The 20,257-nt window shown below is 37.9% G+C and overlaps 4 protein-coding genes across 4 annotated transcripts; 1 reads left to right on the forward strand and 3 right to left on the reverse strand.

The window, feature by feature from the left end:
• Positions 1–2,938: 2,938 nt before the first annotated feature.
• Positions 2,939–4,139, forward strand: LOC135598301 (ethylene-responsive transcription factor ERF061-like). Its single transcript, XM_065091864.1, has one exon. It carries the CDS (start codon positions 3,303–3,305, stop codon positions 4,062–4,064), a length of 762 nt encoding a protein of 253 aa, XP_064947936.1. The 5' UTR covers positions 2,939–3,302; the 3' UTR covers positions 4,065–4,139.
• Positions 4,140–5,609: 1,470 nt separating this feature from the next.
• Positions 5,610–6,497, reverse strand: LOC103972519 (transcription factor CPC-like). The gene is made up of 2 exons (XM_009386908.3): positions 6,220–6,497; positions 5,610–6,083 (listed from the first exon to the last, which is right to left on the reverse strand). Exons 1-2 carry the CDS (start codon positions 6,477–6,479, stop codon positions 5,930–5,932), a joined length of 414 nt encoding a protein of 137 aa, XP_009385183.2. The 5' UTR covers positions 6,480–6,497; the 3' UTR covers positions 5,610–5,929.
• A 4,098-nt stretch (positions 6,498–10,595) lies between these two features.
• LOC103972627 (hydroquinone glucosyltransferase-like) lies at positions 10,596–12,179 on the reverse strand. The gene has a single exon (XM_009387006.3). The coding sequence runs from the start codon at positions 12,171–12,173 to the stop codon at positions 10,731–10,733; it is 1,443 nt and encodes a 480-aa protein (XP_009385281.2). The 5' UTR covers positions 12,174–12,179; the 3' UTR covers positions 10,596–10,730.
• Positions 12,180–16,925: 4,746 nt separating this feature from the next.
• LOC103972720 (hydroquinone glucosyltransferase-like) lies at positions 16,926–18,564 on the reverse strand. The gene has a single exon (XM_009387098.3). The coding sequence runs from the start codon at positions 18,552–18,554 to the stop codon at positions 17,112–17,114; it is 1,443 nt and encodes a 480-aa protein (XP_009385373.2). The 5' UTR covers positions 18,555–18,564; the 3' UTR covers positions 16,926–17,111.
• Between the last annotated feature and the right edge of the window lie 1,693 nt (positions 18,565–20,257).

Here is a 20,257-nt window from a genome sequence, read left to right on the forward strand (position 1 = left end):
GGTGATACAACAGGGTCAGAGTCAAAATGGCTATTTTGTGGACCCCACACTTAGCGATCGGCTCCCTGAGAAATCAAAGTCAGACTCAGAGTCATGGCTGTTTTGTAGCCCCCGCTGATAAAGAAAAAAAAAAAAGTCAGCGGTTGGCTTCGATTTCTCATGAGACATCATAGTCAAAGAGTCAAAATGGCTATTTTGTGGACCCCGCAGATTAAAAAAAGGTCAGCGATCGGCTTCGATTTCTCACTAGACATCAGAGTAAAAGAGTCAAAATGACTATTTTGTGGACCCCACAGATACAATAAAAAGTCAGAGGTCGGCGCCCACATCTCACGGGACACGGAGGGGAAGTCACAAAGGTGATGGGCCCCATCGACCGGATCCATGTACGACTTTGGAGTAGAAGCTTCATGGCGGCCATCCTATTTCTCCAAACCATCCTTAGAAGTCTGAAAGCAACGCAAAAAAAGAAGGAAAAAGAAAGAGAAGAAGAACAAATGTCAATCTCGGTCAACATCCAATTGCATTCAAAATGTCAACGGAAGCGAGCCCAAAGCCGGGCTTCCTTCACATTAGTTCTTAGAGCTACACTTGATCGAGGAATAAAACCGAAGACAGAAAAACATGTTAATTTGGCTCGGACAACAACTCGACTACGACTAGTTTAATTAATTAGAATCACAAGAGGCAAAGGATAAGCACCTGTGGATCCTTTTTCCATTCAGATTGAGATGGAAGAAGAGAGGAAAATCCATGCTTTTATGGCCAGAGAAGTCTCGTGGCTGTGGTTCTTCCTTCATATCACTTGCATCTTGTCAACCTTTTTGTCTCTGCACTGCAAAAGCCACCAAGAATCTTCCTCGTGTCCATCAATTCTCTTACTTCATACCTGAAATGGCACACTGATGCTTATCAAGGACACGGCATAAGCTGCAAAATTTGATGCTTTTGACTGATGAACTACTGATCTTGCAAGCTTGTTGGTCTATGGAAGAAGAATGTGTTTCAGCATTGCTCGAATGATGAGCTGCAGATGACCCATTCCTTTTCATAACAATGGAGATGGGTATCACCTGTTGAGGTTAACAATCTTAGCATCCTAGAGTGTGGTAGTACTCGATGAGAATGTTCTTTCGAGCAGTGCTTCCTTTGGACAAATCATTCGTGGTATTCTAATGGAGTGCTATGTATAAAGATCAAATCTTTATACATAGCACTTTAACAGTGATTCATGAGGTCCTATATTCGACCATTTAATCCTACAATTTCCTCAACAAGAAATGACTCGAGACAGATCACAGCATTGTCATGAAGATGAGGGATGATAACTGGTTGAACAGAGACTCTACTCAGCTTAGCAGATGAACCATGAAGTCTAAGATGATAAATGAGGAGTTGGGTAGCAGATGGAGAGTTAATAGAAGGATGCTGCAAATATTCTATGGAACAATATAGCCAAACAAATGTGTTGTTTCTTTCCTCGTAAATGCAGCACAATCTACAACCTATTTAGTGATTTTGGTTTGTGATGTTAGCAGACTACCAAGTCAAAAGTCACAAGAAGTAGCAATGTGTTCATAAAGCCATACCATGCTTGACCATTTCTTTGAAAACCTTACCACACACTTGTTGCCAGTTGGCAATATTCTTGACCAAACCTATTAAATGACCAAATGTACTGCCAAGGACTAGTCTTCTATCAATAATATTTTCTTGATGAAACCTAATACCCATGACTACCATTGACATTCTTATTTCTGGAAGAAATGCTTAAACAGTTTGGTGTACTCACTTATTCTTGAAGAAAGAAAGAAAGCAGAGTAAATTATGTTGAGAGTATCAAAGCAGAGGCAGCAAAGTTCAAAAGAATGTACACCCTAACAAAGTCAGTAACTGATAATTTCCTAACAATGTAACTTGTTGTCATCAATAAATTATTTTGCTGTGTAAATGATTAAGAACAGGTCTTCTATGCCAAGCAAAGAGAAATAAATCATTGAGAATTATATGGAGTGCAAGTGTTATTTGGAAAGTAATATATATATTATATATGGAGATGCTATATCAGAGAAGATAAGATTGGGGTCTTATCTAATTATGGTGGCACCCCCATACATGTGTCCTCTTTCTGTTCAGTAGTACTTATGGCTTCAGACTCTCAAACCAGGTCCCTGTCAAAGACCCACAACTCAATACCCTTCAAAAGGTGCCAAGTGTCTGTCATGTACTTGTAATTTAGTTTGCTACTTCAACAACTATAAGAACTGACTTGATGTGGGAATGGCTTGACCTCTCTCCTCTCTATCTGTAGAGATAATAAGATGTACTCTAATCATCTTTGTCCACAGATCCTGGACTCTTTGCAAAACTAGCACAATGACATCTCCCATCCCACCACTACTTCTGTTGCTTCTTTAAAGTGACTCACAAGCAAATGTACACCAACACTGCATATAACCAAAGCTTTGTCTTTGCACACCTTATATTTTGCAAAACCCCAATAATGCAGCTCTCTTCATTCTCAAACACATGCTTTCTCTCTGTATTTCTCTATATGGGTAACATTTACAAGCTTAAGAGCCAGCTAAATCTAATATTAGATTCATAATTTAGAGAAATCAAGAGTGGTCTCTTGATAGAATAATGCTTCAGAGATGCTTCTTCCCTTCTCTCATCCATCAAAGTTCATTCTAATGGGATCACCCAGTGGAGCCTAAGCTACACAATTTAAAGCATGACAACATGAACAGCTGGGCTTATAAATGCCAAAAGTTGGCTTTTGGCCTCCAATGCTCCTCCTGTAGGACACAAAGGGTAAAGCTTTGAGTGGGTCTTGTTCTCACATAAGATTGTCCCACTGTGGGACCCAGGTGAGCCTCCAATCCAATCATCCTCTGTTCCCAAAGGGAAGCAGACCTTCTTCTCCATTATCTCCCCAGAAGCAGCAGAGAATTAGGAGCAACAATTGAGAGCTCTCTGCCTATAAATACCCACCTCCTGTTCTTCCCACACCAGCATCCACAGCATCATAAATCTCCTCTCTTCTTTTGTTCCCTTCTCCTCTCTTTCCCTCTCTCTCTCTTCCTCATCTGCTACAGAATCCCACAGTAGTCTAATCCCCCTGTTTCATCACCATTCCAACTCCACAAGTCCACAGTGCTCCAATTCCCCTGTTTCTTCCGTATTGCAACTCCACTTGCATTCTCTTAGGTCTAATTTCATATCATTTCCCACAATTCTTGGAAGAAGAAGAAGAAAAGCCACTTACTTGGAGACTGGGGAGACGAAGAAACCCTGGAATCATGGACGGAACGCTGGAAAACATACAGCTGACGTCATTTCCCGGCGAGATCAGCGCCGCCTTATCGGAGATCCTCCTCTCTGGCACGAACGCGCTCGACTCCATCTTCTCCCACCTCCCGCCGCCGCTCCCTGCTGCCCGGTACCCGGTCGCCGCGCCCCTTGGCTCCGCCGTCTACCTCCGCCAGACGGAGCTGCTGCGGCGGCTCAGCACCCGGCGTTACGGCAGGGCTGCCTCGTCGCCGTACCACAACTCGGCCGCGGCGGAGAACGGGAAGAAGAAGCTCTACCGGGGGGTGCGGCAGCGGCAGTGGGGGAAGTGGGTGGCGGAGATCCGGCTGCCCCAGAACCGGATGCGGATCTGGCTCGGCACCTACGCCTCCCCGGAGTCGGCGGCGTACGCGTACGACCGGGCGGCGTACAAGCTCCGCGGCGAGTACGCGCGCCTCAACTTCCCGGCCCTGCGGGACGCCGGGGACTGCCCCGAGCGGCTCAGGTCACTGCGGTCCGCCGTCGACTCCAAAATCCAGGCCATCTGCCAGCGCCTCGGGCGGCGCCGGGCGGCGAAGCGATCGGCGAAGGCGGCCGGCGATAAGGCGAGGTCAGCCAAGGCGGCTGCGAAGGCCGTGAAGGACGCCGAGGCGGGCGCGTCGCAAACGTCATCGTTAACGTCGTCGTCGGCTTTCGAAATGGACGGTGTGTGTTCGCTGGCTCGGATGCCATCCTACGATCCAGAATTAATTTGGGAAGTGCTCACTACTTAATACGTAAAAGAATTATTATTATTATTATTATTAACTTAATAATTAATGAGATCATCATAAAAGATTTGGATCGAATTAGCAATGAGCTCAATTTATATTAAGCTCTAACAGTTAGTTGAAGGTTTTTTTTTTTTTGGCCAACAACAATTTAATCATCATTAATTAATTTGAATTAAATTTTATTAGATTAATATTTTTTAAATTAAAATCGGCTCGATTCGAATCGAATTGGTTAATCGAATTAAAGAATAGTATTTCTCAAACTAATATCCTCTAAAATCAAACAACTATTGATGAATCGATCGCGATAGTTGTGCTACCTACATTGTTATGCTGCAAATGGTATGTGGAGAACAGTGTGTTCTTCATTAGCATCACAACAGGGGAATGAAAGCTACCAAAATGTTTATGCTGCCAAAATGTGTTCCTTAAACCACTTTGGATGCTGTCTTTAGCTCTTCTTCATTTAGCATGAAGACTTCACACACTAACATCAACCATTCAACCCACCACCTTTCACTTGCTCAATCCTTCTTTTACAGTCATTTCATGGTCAGAAACTCTGCTGTTGTGATGCTTTGTTAGCTCACCACCTCTTTCACTTGTTCTACTCCATCATATATCACCACACTGAGCATCAAGTTTCAGATCATGCTGTCTGTGCTACTTATCCCTCTTAGATTATTGTGCTTTTTGCTCTTCCTTCAGCTTCTTATCTTCACACACAAAGATCAAACCATCACCTTTTTTACATCATCTCAGGACTTCATTAACCACCACCACCTTAAGCTCTGTTGTTTTTTCTTCTCTTCCTTCAGCACCAAAACTTCACATTCAAAGATCAAACCATTACCTTTTTCTACTTTCTCAGTCATTAACTGCTCTGATTTGGTGTCACACCACCATATGTTCTACTGTTTTCCCTGACCTGAGTGGAAGAGCATCAGATTTCAGGTTATGTTTGTGTTACTTATCCTCTTATATTTCTTGGTTTTTTGATCTTTATATGAAACTTGACACACAAAGATCAAACCACCTACCTGTTTTTCTTAGTCTTTCTTGATCATTTTCAGTCATAAAATCTTTCTAATTTATCCCTGACTTGGTAACAGATCAGATTTCAACTTGAAATGCTTTTGACATGGCTAATTTGTGGAACTTGGAATATCTCCAAAATTAGATAAAAAAGTTTATTCATGAAGCTATTTGCCCAGAAAAATATTATTTTGAAGATGAATTGATATCATTAAATCATACTATTAACAATAAATAAATAATAGCCTTGGAAATTAACTAACTCTATTGTGATATAATAAATCTGTCGAAATACAATGGATGGATTTGTTAATCAGAGGTTTATTAGAGACATCAAGAAATTAAGCTTCATGAGGACTAATATTATCGACTAAAGAAATGTATGAATCACTTAGTTTTGTATCTTTATCTTATATTTATATTTGCGAGTAAAAGAGACTATTGATTATCTATATATCGAAAGCATCCATTTTTAATGAGCTTATTTTTGAGATGAAAAAGCTCCTTAAATTGATGAAGAACGGATGAGTATTGTATTTCAACACAGATTTCATTAGAAGACTATAAGATTTTGGTCAATACCTACCATTTTGTATGCCCATTATCAGAATCAAGAAAGCTATCAATAATTGCATCTTCAACAATTGTGATGAATCTCTAAAGTTCTTCTACTTGTAGTCTTCTCAGTTCTTCACATTGTCAGCAGTAGTAACCTCACTGGTGTGACAGAACTTGAAACAAAATGGCAGGATCTGTCTTTAATTAATCATCGTTGCCTCAAATCTTGCTGGCTTTTTCTTGTCATGATTTGAATTTGGAGCTCACAGTAATCACTTGTGGTTCTGCACTTGAGCAACAGTTCCTTGTACAGCTCTCTTTCTCTTCGGCCCCTTCTCAGCAAAACATGGATCGTTCTTCATCTTCCAAAACCGTTTGATCTCCTCCGGAGTGCGGCCGGGAATTCTACCAGCTATCAGCTCCCATCTGCAGAAGGACATGTCTCATTTATCAGAGCTCGAAGAAGAATCAGAAGATGTTGAATCTGAACATGCCTTGCCTGCATGCTTAATGCAGCTCATAGTTGCTGACAAATATATGAGACTGTAGTTGGGATCTTTACCTGTCACCAACAAGCCTATGCATCCTGTAAATGAGATCTACTTCTTCCTCTGACATGTCAGTGAGCTCCCTCTCAGTGTTACTGACTTCCTCAGCACAAATCAATGGTCCATCGAACAAGTTTGGAGACAGACTAGGAAGCAACATGAAACCTTCAGTTTTTTCCTGATTGAGCTGACGCTTCTCCATGGTTTCAGCCAAGGAAGAAGAAGAAGAAGAAGAAGAGAGAGAGAGAGAGGCTGTTCTGTGGTGCTGTTCCATATGGTGGAGAGATGTGTGTCTGAAACAAAACCTGGTCATATTTTATACATCCCTTTGGTGCTTTCTTGCTGTATCCTGAAGCTGACATTGGACCTATCATTGACCATTTCTATCTCAAATTTTATAGCTTGACATCAACATTTTCTTGTAAAGTTGTTGACACTCGATTCAGATTCATTAGCTTCTCCTTTCGGTATATGAATACAGAGATACGTATCAGAAGCAAACATTTTTTGAGCAAATCAGATTCTTCTGAAACAGCATGATGCAAACATCTAACTGCAAAACTTCCATTAAATGGGGAACATAACAGCAGAATTGAGTTAGATGCTGTGAACTGAGACCACCAGGACAGGTAACAAGATGAGGACATTTCATTGCACTAATAGTCACCTAATCCACTATGGCAAGTTCATTAATGCACAAGAGATAACAAAGTTAGGTGCCCCTTCAAGTCTTTATTGGTGATGGATGAACTTATCATTTAGATGAGATATAAATTAAACTAATTCTAAACTTCAGTTATAAAGATAAACATTGACATCTAAATATTTTAAATTGGAATATATATGTAAAATGTGATTTTAGTAATATTGGGAGTACACTTTATTTATTATATGGTTTAGTTTGATAGATAATAAGTTCTATTGAATAAAAGTTTTAGATATTTTGGGTCAATTATTCAGTAAGATAGAAAGATAAATGAATTTTATTTATAGAGTAAAAAACTATATAGTTAAAATAAATTTTTTTTTATTACCAATGAGTTTTTTATATTAAAAGAGAAATTTTATAAGATCGTTATTATCTTATTGATGCTAGTGTTGGATAACTAAAAAAATTATATATATAAAATTCATATTACTAAGATGAGCATATTGAGGTACATGTATAAATTTAGAAAGATAGAAAAAAATAAATATATTTGTGAAAAATTAGAAGTAGCTTGGATAATAGATAAGATAAGAGAGAACCATATAACTAGCCCTGACCATGGTTTCGAAACTATGGGTTCTAGTTTGACAGAATCTAGAATCAGAACTAAATTAGTAAGGGTCGATTTTGGAATCGGAACTAGAACAAACTATTTCTATTTTATTTTGAACTGATAATTTTTAATATATTTTTTTTTTAAAAAAAAATAATATAAAAATGAAAATTTTATTTTAAAATTAAAAAAATTATGTACAACCAATTTAATTTAATAAGTCTAAATGTATAATGACATAACCAAAACATGGCAAGCATGCCTTATACAAAAAAAGAGGTCACCAAAAGCAAGTTAACAAACTGCTTGTAATTTCGGAATATAAGTGGTAGTTGTCGATGCATTATCAAAACCAATATAAAATTTTTAAAATCAAATAATATTATTTTAAAATTATTTTTATCTTTTTACAAATATGATCGGTTGTATGTCATTTATCTAAAACTCTAAAATCAATAATACGTTTTTGTATGGTCCATTCACTGCCTATCCAATGAATCTCATATAGAAATGCATTTGTCAGTGATCACTCCAAGTATAAAAAAAATAGAAATGTGGTCATTTAAAGATTAAAAGTATTTTTATAAATTATTTTTTAAAAAATTATATCAAGTGTAAGTAAGAGTGGTTGTTAGGACTCTAGCTAGGAGAGTCCTAATTGACAGGGACATTTATGTAAAACCTACATAAGTCGATCCCTATTAAAGAGGTCGATTAGGGTTAGGAAGTTGTTTCTTAGAGAAGAATTAGGAGTTGTAAAAGAATATGAGTCTTGAGTATGAGTTCTATTAGAAGTTGATTAGAAGTAGGAGTATTGAGTAGGAGTCATATTAGGAGTTAGGGTTTAGAAGTCTTATAAATAACCATGTATTTCTCCTCTTTTTATAAGCAATAGATGAATCTTTTCTGCAGCATATGAGCAGCAACTTGGAGGGAAAAATCTCTATAGAGTTCCAAGGAGGTCGATCCCCTAAAGAGATCAACCATAAGTTTAGAATTTACAAGGGTTCGAATAATAGTGCAAAAAACTAATTATATTTAAAGCTCCTTGATGATAATAAATAAATTTGACTTAACAATAATAAATAATAATAATAAACAAACTAAGAGATAAACATTCGATGACAACTAATTTAGCAAATGCCTTATGATTTTCTTTAATAAAAAAAGTAAGAGAAGTAAGTTACCTAAAAATTATATTTGACTTCATGCTGGTTTGCATTAGACATTTCTTCTCGATATGCTATCGAAATATTTCATAGCTTCCTTCTTTGAACTTGAAAACTTGGGTACTGTAATTACATATGACATGGTAGAAGCCATCGAGGTTTCAAATCTTCTTCAAGTGTACTTTTTTGATATCTCGCTCGACGTCAACATTAATATATTACTTTTTTGAGTTGCCATGATCAAATTTTTGAAAGGCTCCTTGTTGGTAGTGAAGTGGTGGCTTTCACTTGCCACCGAATCAAGAAAATAGTAAAAAGAGTATAAGAGAGAGCTTGAGAGCGAGCTTAAGAGCATTCAAACTTGAATGAGTACTTAATAGAGAAAGAATATGGGGTTTATATTTTTAAATTTTTATTAATTTTTATTTTTTTTAAAAAATATTTATTAATTTTTAATAAATATATTATTTATTCAAGCTTGAGAGGGATATTTATTAATTTTTAATTTTTTTCCCTAAAATTCTTTCAAAAGATCCTTATGTGACTGTTATAAAGGCAATTTTTTTTGAATTTTTTATATTTTAAATTATAAAATAATAAAAAAATAACCCTTAATATAATCGTTTATATGATTATTGGGAAGGGCAAACTAGTCATTTGTCTGATCATTGGGCAAGGCGTAAATCATCCTTTGAGTCCAATGATCGATTGGTATGAATTTTTTTTGAATCATCAAATCGAAATAAGATTCACTAGAATCGTTAGATTTTAGACTTTGGTTTCAGAAAAACTATGAATCAAAAATAATTTTTTTAGTTTGAATTGAACTATATTCAAATTTGCATGTAACATAATATGAACATGTAGTAAGGAGTTAAAAGATGTAAAATAATCAAGAAGAATAGAGAAATATCAAAAAAATATTTTATTAGAGACTAAAATTAATAATATCATGCTTATCTCAACAAGATATGCAAGAGAGAGAACATTGTCTATCATCCAATAATGTCATCGACTTCCGATCTATGAGCTATCGGTCTCATATTTCGCTTAATACGATTAAATTCAACTTAACGACGTTGAGCTCTTCAACCAACCTCTCAAAATGTCCTTTTTAAAATGATAACAAGCCACCTAACCATACTATGAGTCCGATCAAATCCAAATATTTATCCAACCTTTTCGTTTTGCTACGAGAAAGCCGCCATATATCATCTTTTCTTTACCTAATTTTTTGATTTGAACTATGCTTTTCATCGATACCTTTAATATTATTTGAGAATTAAGATAATAGATATTAGTGCTATTTATCTTTAATCCTTTATAGTTATTTTTTTTATTATTAATCCTCTTCAAATTTTGCATTAGTCAAAAGCATGTACTTATAGTTAGTAGTTTATACCCGTCAATTATCTCATCAAATTAGATCATGGAGGTTTTACTTGTGCATTTAGTGCATGAAAACATAGGCTTTCCATGCAAAAGGCAAGATTGGGGTGTTGAAAGATAGATAGATGAAAGGAAGGAAGAGCTGTTGGCAACCACAAGTCTCATTTGCGATGGAAGGATGACATTTTAGTGAGCATGTTTTTCTTCATATATTGTCATTTTCTTTCTTTATCATTGTTTGAGAAGGCAGGAAAATATGAAGAACAAAAAAAAAATAATAGAGTTCCTAGAAAAAGTTAAAAGTATAATAATACGTGGATGTTATGTCAATTTATTACATCAATTAAGCATTTTACGCAATCAGCAAAATATAAAATAGTGTTAATCACAATACAATACCCAATAGTTCAGGTGATCTTTTATGTTTAAGTAATGCTCGACATATCCATATAATTGATCCTATAAATTAACTCTCATTTACTCTCGACTTGTATTAAACTCGTCCTAAATCCAATTGATAAGCATCCTAATTCAATTTAAATGAGTCGAATAGTCATCAACAAAAAAACGAATCAAATCCAAATACTGCGTTGTTGTCGTACGTAAACAACCATATCGCATGCATCCATCGCGCAGCACTTGCGCATAATAAACACAGTCTCAACACAGACAATTACAGCGTCTACATCAACGTCGACTTCACTCTTACACATCACCCGTGGCTGCGTTGTCCTTCCAATACTGCGCCACCTCCGCCAGCGCCTTGCAAGAAGACCCGTCTCTGCCTGCCACCGCCTGCGCTGCCGCTTGCTTCAGCTCCCCCGCCTTCTCCCTCGCCTTCTTCCCCGCCTCCCCCTCCATCAGCTCCCTCGCCACCTCCGCCACCTCCTCCCTACGCACCAGCCCGCTGCCGTCCGCTGCCGTCTTGGGCCGCAGCGCCACGCCCAGGCCGTCCGCCATCATCACGGCGTTCATCCGCTGCTCCGCGTACAGCGGCCACGCGATCATGGGCACGCCGTGGACGAAGCTCTCCAGCAACGAGTTCCAGCCGCAGTGGGTGAGGAAGCCGCCGGTGGCGGCGTGGGCGAGCACCTCCACCTGCGGCGCCCACAGCGGGACCAATAGCCCCGCCCCCCGCGTCCGCTCCAGGAAACCCTCCGGCAGATAGCGCAGCGGGTCGTCCGGCCCCTGCAGGTGGAATAAGGCCCCGCTAGCCACCCGGTCGCTGGGGCACCGCACCACCCAGAGAAACTGCCGCCTGCTCGCCTCCAGCCCCCAGGCCAGCTCCTGTATCTGCTCCGTCGAGAGGGTTCCCGTGCTCCCGAAGGAGACAAACAGCACCGACCCCGGCGGCTGCTCGTCCAGCCACCGCAGGCACTCCTTCCCCTTCGCGCCACCGTGGCTGCCGTGGTGTATCACCGGCCCGATTGCGTGGACGTTCGGCCGCCCCACCTCTGGCTCCGCCTCCTTGAGGGCCGCGTACGCTGCCGGCTCCAAGTCGACGAAGCTGTTCACGAGGATGCCGTCCACTTCCCTGATACGCCTGGCGATGTTCAGCATGCATCGGTAGGCGTCGTCGGTCCGGTCCTGCATCGGGTGCAGGAGGTCCTCCCCTCGGAGTGGGACGCAGCCCGGGAGCACCACCGGTTCCGGCAGGTCCCTGTACTCGCACGACGTGGCCTGGTCCAGCGCAGGGAGGTGCAGCAGGAGTGACAGCACCATGAAGCTGGTGGTGAAGAGAAGGTAGTGCGGCACCCCGAGCTCCTTTGCCACGGGGAGGGTCTCGCCGCAGAAGAGGTCGATGACGTAAGCGGCGAGGCGGGTGGTCCGCCGCAAGGAGCGGAGGACGTCGCGGACGTGGGGAACGGAGCGCTCCACCATGATGCTGAGGCGCGTCTCGATATGGGCATCAGGGGGGACGTCGTCGAGGGGGAGGGGGGGAAGGACGACGTAAGAGAAGCCGGAAGGGAGGGAGTCGAGGAAGGCGGTCTGGGCGTGGTCGGAGAAGTCGGAGAAGACGATGAAGGTGGCGGTGAAGCCGTGGCGGAGGACAAGGAGCTTGGCGAGCTCCGAGAGGGGGATGAGGTGGCCCATGCCGGGGCTGGGCATGACGGCTACGTGAGGCGGAGTTCTGCTGCCTCTCTCCATGGCTTCGATACTACCATTTGTTCTCTGCGGTAGCTTTTTTTATAGCAACTTGAGCTTAAAATTTTTATAGATATTTTAAATTACCCCGAAAAGCTTCGACTATTAGTTTTGAATAATAATAATAATTATTATTATAATTATTATTATTATTATTAAAACTTAAGATTTTTTTTTGAATTGATAGTGTGATCGAGTGGAAACTTAGTTCAATTTCGAAAGTATGCTAATCAAATTTTTACCCAAAATTTAACAGAATCACTAGATGATTTTTAATTTTTTGAATATTTTTAAATTAATTATCAAAATAGAAAAGGTTTTGAGTATGTTTGGTGTAACTTAGTTAGCTTTTGAATACGATTTAGTCAAAATTTTACTAAATCAACTCAAATTTTTATTAAACTATTTGGTCATAATTATTTTTTTTTCTTTTTTATTTTTACAGGATTTGTGATAATTAATTATTAAAATTAAATATTTTTTGAATAGGTATTATGATCAAGTGTAACTTTGTCAGCTTCTATTAAACCAATCGAAACTTTCACAGAACCAATAGGACATGGATCTTAATATGATTAGCATTATTATTTTTTAAGATTTTATAATAATTAATCATCATGAATCGAACCTTTGTCTATAACATAATATGAATATATATATATATATATATATATATATATATATATATATATATATATATATATATAAGATTGAGAAATCTTATATATATATATATATATATATATATATATATATATATATATATGTTATGGTTAAAAGATATAAAATAAGATTGAGAAATACCTAAAACTATTTTATTAGAGACTAAAAATAAAATATCATGCCGAGCTTAACAGTATATGCAAAAAAAAGAGAGATAAAATTGACTGTCATCCTAATAATAATGTCATCGGCTGCCAATCTATGAGCTATCGTTCTCATGTTTCTATTAACACGTTGATCTCTTCAACCAACCTCTCAAAATGTCCTTTTAAAATGATAACAAGCCACCTAACCAAACTATGAGTCCGATCAAATCCAAATATTTATCCATCCTTTTTCTTTTTGCTACGAGAAAGCCGCCATATATCATCTTTTCCTTACCTAATTTTTTTTTTATATTCGAACTATGCATGAAATTTCATCGATACCCATCACATTCAATTATAATAGTAGAATTAAGATCAAAGGTATTAGTGCTATTTGTTTTTAATTCTTCATAGTTATTCCTTTTATCATTACTCCTCTTCAAATCTTGCATTAGTCAAAGCAAAGCATTACTAGTAGTTTATACTAAACAAAATGATAAGTTAATTATCCCGTCGAATTAGATTGGGATTGATCTTCCTCCAAAGGGAATTGGCATGAAAACATAGGCAAGAGAAGTTATACTCAATTCTCCAAACTATCAAAACCTTTTGAATCTCTCATGTATTTTTCTATGATGCTTAAGTTTATCTCTCACTTCTAATATGAGATTAAATCGAAAGGCTATTAAAGTAACTCTAATGGCCATGGACTTTAAACACTCTATCTCATTTCCACACTCCAAAACAAGTGGATGATTTAGAGGAAGATTATTTTAAAATTATGACCAACTTTATCAACGTTCCGAGAATGCACATAATATATAATAGAATTATAGATTCGATCATCTTAGTATGTTGGATCAAAATAAATAAATAAAAATAAATTGAGAATTTGGGAGTCCAATAATTCAATTTCGTGTCTCGGCTTTTTTTTTACTTTTACTTAAGGATCATTTAGGCCATCAGTATCAAATACTGATATTAAAAAATGTGTGATGATAATGATTGATCTACCTTTTATTAGTCTATAATCATATAGCTATGCACAATAATTAAAATAGAAGTAATGGAATCTTTGTGGCGATTGGAGATCTTGTTGTCTCCACATTTTAATGTGTTAAGTTTGTCGTATGATCTTATCCATGCACGTAACATCAATATAGATAATGTGGCCAACAACAACTCATAGATAATATAGAACTTAAAGTATCATTAATCAGATGAAGAAATTTATTTTAGTAAAAGATTTAGGATGAAACAATGCAAATGGGTTATATTAATGTGGAATAGGAGACACTATCTGTAACACCCCTAATTAATTTCGTATCAAAAGTAAATAAGATTAAAAATTAATTTATACGGATCTAATCGATGTATTATTATTAACTTTAGTGTTAACTAATGGTTTGGGTTCAATAAAGTTGACCAGTAGATTAGACCAGTGATATATAATATAAAATTTAAATTATCACCTTCTTGAATCAAAGAATAGATGTTGATCTTCAAGAATTATTATTTTACATTAACTGCATTAAGAAGAAGATGATGATCATAAGCTACGTAGTTGGGATTATATCACTTTGTCTAAAGATAGAGATGTTCATGAGAAAAAGTATAGAGCTAAGAGGATTGTTCCTCTCTTAAATAAAGAATCTTTTTTATGACTTTGAGGTGTGAGATTCCTAGGTGTGGAAGTGTAAGCTGATCAGATATCTTAAGAAGGGTTTAGGCTTATTATTGTTAACCAAATGGACATCCGAGTGTGTGATATCTATGGGTTACTAAATATCTTTTAATATATGACCAACATATATCAATGTAGATCTTATAATGTTTTTTTTACTATGTCTCTCGTCTTGAAACTATTCACTATTTTTCTCATTTTTCTATTGTTATTTAGTTCTTCGAATTAGTGTTATGTAACAAAAGTTAATAAGATATATGTTTATGACACTTTAGGTGTTCGATTGAAGAAGGTGATGAGCTAGGCAAAGAAGTGTGTAATAATGGAAAATCATTATATGGTTGTTTATTCTCCTAATCGATATCCTTGTTGTATGGAGGATTTGCTCTCATCAATTTTTCTTTTTCTTTTTTTTATCGAAATAGGTTTGGGTTGAGGGTAATCAGGTGGAAAGTGACCTATCTATAGATGATGAGAATGCTCTTGATTTGGTACCAATTTTGGAAACTAAGGGTCCTTTTACTGTATTAGGGTGTATTTTTAAGAGATCTGATGAATCATTTTTTAGAGTAGGATGTCAAATTTTGATTCTAGATTAATGGAAGGAATCAATTATTTCTAAAGGTACTAACTAAAGAGTTTACTATGAAAGGGGATGATTTCATTTATTAAGGTAATGTATATTTATATATATTTGAGGGAGAAATTTTTCTTAATCATGCATATATATTATTTTGATTGATCATTAAATCATATATTAATTGAGGATTAGAGCATCTAAGGAATGCAAAATTATCATCTAATATTTGTCTCTATTATAATCTTCTATCATGCTTCTATAAGATAAGCTTCCGGCAAGAATACAAATTTTGGTATCTTCCGACAAGGATACAAATTTTGGATCGATATAATTGAAAAATCCTACAAACGAGAGGCTTTGTGAGAGCATCAACTAGTTGGTCAGAAAAATAGATATAAGAAATATGCATTTAATGCTTGATAACTTAATTTTTAATAAAGTGAAAACCGAGAACATGTGTTTCATGCGAGAGTAGGATATCGGTTTAGAATATAGATATATGAAACCAACATTATCACAATATATTATAGGAGTGGACTGTGAGGTGATATCAAGCTGATTGGTGACCCAATTAAGTTCTATAGCAATGATGGTGATGGCTCGATATTCAGTTTCAAAGATGAATCTTACTATTATATTCTATTACTTGGAACGGATCAAATTAGCTTCAAAAAAGATAATGTAGACTGATATAGATTTTCTATTATAAGTATTACTTGCCCAATCAGCATTAACAAGAGTATGAAGGTAAAGTGATGAATGTTTACGAAGAAATCTATGATTGAGTCTCTTTAAGATATCGCATGATATATTTTAGTACATATTATTACACAATTGAGGGTCGATGCATAAATTATGATAATTTATTGAATACAAATAAAATACATGAATGTGTAAGAGATAAATGCTACAAGGAACTAACTACTTATCATTATTGTATGAAATTCATAGTAGAGCTATTATTATATATTTTGAGTGACTCAATAAAAAAGGATGGGATAATAATTTTGACATATTACGCTAAAGTCTTCATATCAAATCTTATCTTTGTCATTTATTTTTGATATCATAAAAAAAATCTTATTTAAAAAAATAAGTTATTAGAATATAAATTTTGAATCAACTCATATGCCTACTTGATTTAATTTTTTAAAATATTTAAAGGTTTTTCCTTTAAACCTTTAGAAATAGCATATTTGATACTATCAATCATATGTATTGCTCCAAATATTTAGATTTTTAGATTTTTCATGTATCCACTAATAGTAACGCCTGTCTATTAAACGTCGATTAGTAAGTACTAATCATAAATCTTAATATCTAAAAGACTTTTATAATTCTAATTGATCATTTAACAATTCATTTTTTTCCATCAAATCAAAAAATAAATATTCTAAATATCACATAAAACGTACCCATGTATTATTCATGCAAACAGGATTAAGAGATTATGAGAGTTTGCGAACTCGTCCTAAATCCAATTGACAAGCATCCTGATTCAATTTAAATGAGTCGAATAGTCATCTAAATCTAATTGACAAGCATCCTAATTCAATTTAAATGAGTCGAATAGTCATCTAAATCCAATTGATAAGCATCCTAATTCAATTTAAATGAGTCGAATAGTCATCTAAATCCAATTGATAAGCATCCTAATTCAATTTAAATGAGTCGAATAGTCATCAACAAAAAACTAATCAAATCAAACACTGCGTTATTGTACATAAACAACCATATCGCATGCAACCATCGCGCATCACTTGCGCATGGAAAGCACAGTCTCGGCTGATGCACGCATCCGAAGCACGCATGCAGACTTATTTATCATCACAGAGTACAACAGCATCTACATCGACGCCAACATCAGTCTACACCTCACCCGTCACTGCGTTGTCCTTCCAATACTGCATCACCTCCGCCAGCGCCTTGCAAGAAGACCCGTCTCTGCCTGCCACCGCCTGCGCTGCCGCTTGCTTCAGCTCCCCCGCCTTCTCCCTCGCCTTCTTCCCCGCCTCCCCCTCCATCAGCTCCCTCGCCACCTCCGCCACCTCCTCCCTACGCACCAGCCCGCTGCCGTCCGCTGCCGTCTTAGGCCGCAGCGCCACGCCCAGGCCGTCCGCCATCATCACGGCGTTCGTCCGCTGCTCCGCGTACAGCGGCCACGCGATGATAGGCACGCCGTGGACGAAGCTCTCCAGCAACGAGTTCCAGCCGCAGTGGGTGAGGAAGCCGCCGGTTGCGGCGTGGGCGAGCACCTCCACCTGGGGCACCCACAGCGGGACCACCAACCCCGCCCCCCGCGTCCGCTCCAGGAAACCCTCCGGCAGGTAGCGCAGCGGGTCGTCCGGCCCCTGCAGGTGGAAGAAGGCCCCGCTAGCCACCCGGTCGCTGGGGCACCGCACCACCCAGAGAAACCGCCGCCCGCTCGCCTCCAGCCCCCGCGCCAGCTCCTGTATCTGCTCCGTCGAGAGGGTCCCCCCGCTCCCGAACGAGACAAACAGCACCGACCCCGGCGGCTGCTCGTCCAGCCACCGCAGGCACTCCTTCCCCTTCGCGCCACCGTGGCTGCCGCGGTGTATCACCGGCCCGATTGCGTGGACGTTCGGCCGCCCCACCTCTGGCTCCGCCTCCTTGAGGGCCGCGTACGCCGCCGGCTCCAAGTCGACGAAGCTGTTCACGAGGATGCCGTCCACTTCCCTGATACGCCTGGCGATGTTCAGCATGCATCGGTAGGCGTCGTCGGTCCGGTCCTGCATCGGGTGCAGGAGGTCCTCCCCTCGGAGTGGGAAGCAGCCCGGGAGCACCACCGGTTCCGGCAGGTCCCTGTACTCGCACGACGTGGCCTGGTCCAGCGCAGGGAGATGCAGCAGGAGGGACAGCACCATGAAGCTGGTGGTGAAGAGAAGGTAGTGCGGCACCCCGAGCTCCTTTGCCACGGGGAGGGTCTCGCCGCAGAAGAGGTCGATGACGTAAGCGGCGAGGCGGGTGGTCCGCCGCAAGGAGCGGAGGACGTCGCGGACGTGGGGAACGGAGCGCTCCACCATGATGCTGAGGCGCGTCTCGACATGGGCATCAGGGGGGACGTCGTCGAGGGGGAGGGGGGGAAGGACGACGTAAGAGAAGCCGGAAGGGAGGGAGTCGAGGAAGGCGGTCTGGGCGTGGTCGGAGAAGTCGGAGAAGACGATGAAGGTGGCGGTGAAGCCGTGGCGGAGGACAAAGAGCTTGGCGAGCTCCGAGAGGGGGATGAGGTGGCCCATGCCGGGGCTGGGCATGACGGCTATGTGAGGCGGAGCTCTGCTGCCTCTCTCCATGGCTTCGATACCACCGTTTGTTCTCTGCGGTGGCTTTTTTATAGCAACTTGAGCTGAAAATTTTTATAGATATTTTAAAGAACCCGAAAAATCTTCGACTTTTATTCTGAACAATAATAATAATAATATTTTTTAAAAAAATATAATAATTAATTATTAAAATAATAACTTTTAAATATGATTTAGTTAATTTTTATTATAATATAAGTTCCATGAAACCTAATCATGCTAAGTACTATTTTTATTTTTATAAGATTTATGATAATTAATTATTAAAATTAAAGATATTTTAAATAGATATTGTGATCATCACTTTGTCACCTTCTATTAAACCAATCAAAACTTTTACAGAACAAACAGGACATGATCCTAAGATGATTAGTATTATTTTTTAGATCTTTTCAAGATTTTATAATAAGTAACTAACTATCAAAATTTATATTTTTTTGAATCTAAGTTCATCTTGTACAAATAAATTAAAAACATGACAAACACATTTAATAGATTGATTTACTGAGAAGACTTCAAAATCTTTATAGATATTTTAGCCTCCACTATTTGTTTTGAATTTTGATATTATTTTTTTTAAAAAAATATAATTATTAATTATTTAAATTTAAGACCTTTTGAATTAATACGATGACTAAGTTCCATGAAACCTAATCAATTTTTACCCAAATTTTCACTGAACCATTAGACTATTTGTGTTTTTTTTAATTATCGAAATTAAGAAGTTTTTGAATATATATATGTGATCGAGTGTAATTTAGTTGACTTTTGAATATGATTTAGTTAATTTTTATTAAATCAACTCAAATTTTTATTAAATCATTTGGTGTAATTAATATTTTTATTTTTACAAGATTTTATGATAATTAATCATTTTAATTAAGGATTTTTTGAATTAGATATTGTCAGCTTCCATTAAATCAACCCAAATTTTCACATGATTTTAAGTAGATTAGTCTCATTTTTTTCCATCTTTTGAAGATTTTTATAGATAATTAGTTATCAAAATTTAGATCGTTTTGAATTGGTCGTATAACCAAGTTTAATTTAGTTCAACTTTAAAAAAAAACTTAGTCAATTTCGATAATTAATTTTAATTATGATAATTAATGATATCGAGTATAAGGTAGTTCGATTTTAAACATATCTTAATAACTTAATTAAGTAGGATTTTGTTGAGTTCATCATGTATTTTGATTCGGGAGGCATATCAAAATAATTACTTATCCTTTTGCTAAAAGGCATGATTTGATTTGAGTCATGAGACATTCCGTAGTTTTCTTTAATCAAATCAAATCATTTGCCTCACTCAATCAAGAAAGTAAAAGTGTAACAACATCTAGACATTATCATTCTTTAGACATTAGTGGCAATTGCAATGTGGAATGGTGTGTGAAACACATTGGATTCAGACCTATTTAATTTATCTTAATTGTACCATCAGAACAATGGTCACATCCATGATTTAAATAATCATTTTGATATATTCAAATACACACGTGTGGCACAAATTTGCTTAGATTATTTAGCACTTTGAAAGGAGAGTTGTTTATGGTGTTACCTACCAACCATTGGCCTTAGTTGTCGATCTAAGCATCCATGAGTTGGCTTGTTTATTCCGATGCTAAGAACAGAATAACCTTTTGAAAAAAGGCAAGGAAAAGAATATGCTAATCTAGTCTTTTATTTTTATT

The sequence above is a fragment of the Musa acuminata genome, chromosome BXJ2-1 (assembly GCF_036884655.1).
Source record: "Musa acuminata AAA Group cultivar baxijiao chromosome BXJ2-1, Cavendish_Baxijiao_AAA, whole genome shotgun sequence".
NCBI lineage: Eukaryota > Viridiplantae > Streptophyta > Magnoliopsida > Zingiberales > Musaceae > Musa > Musa acuminata.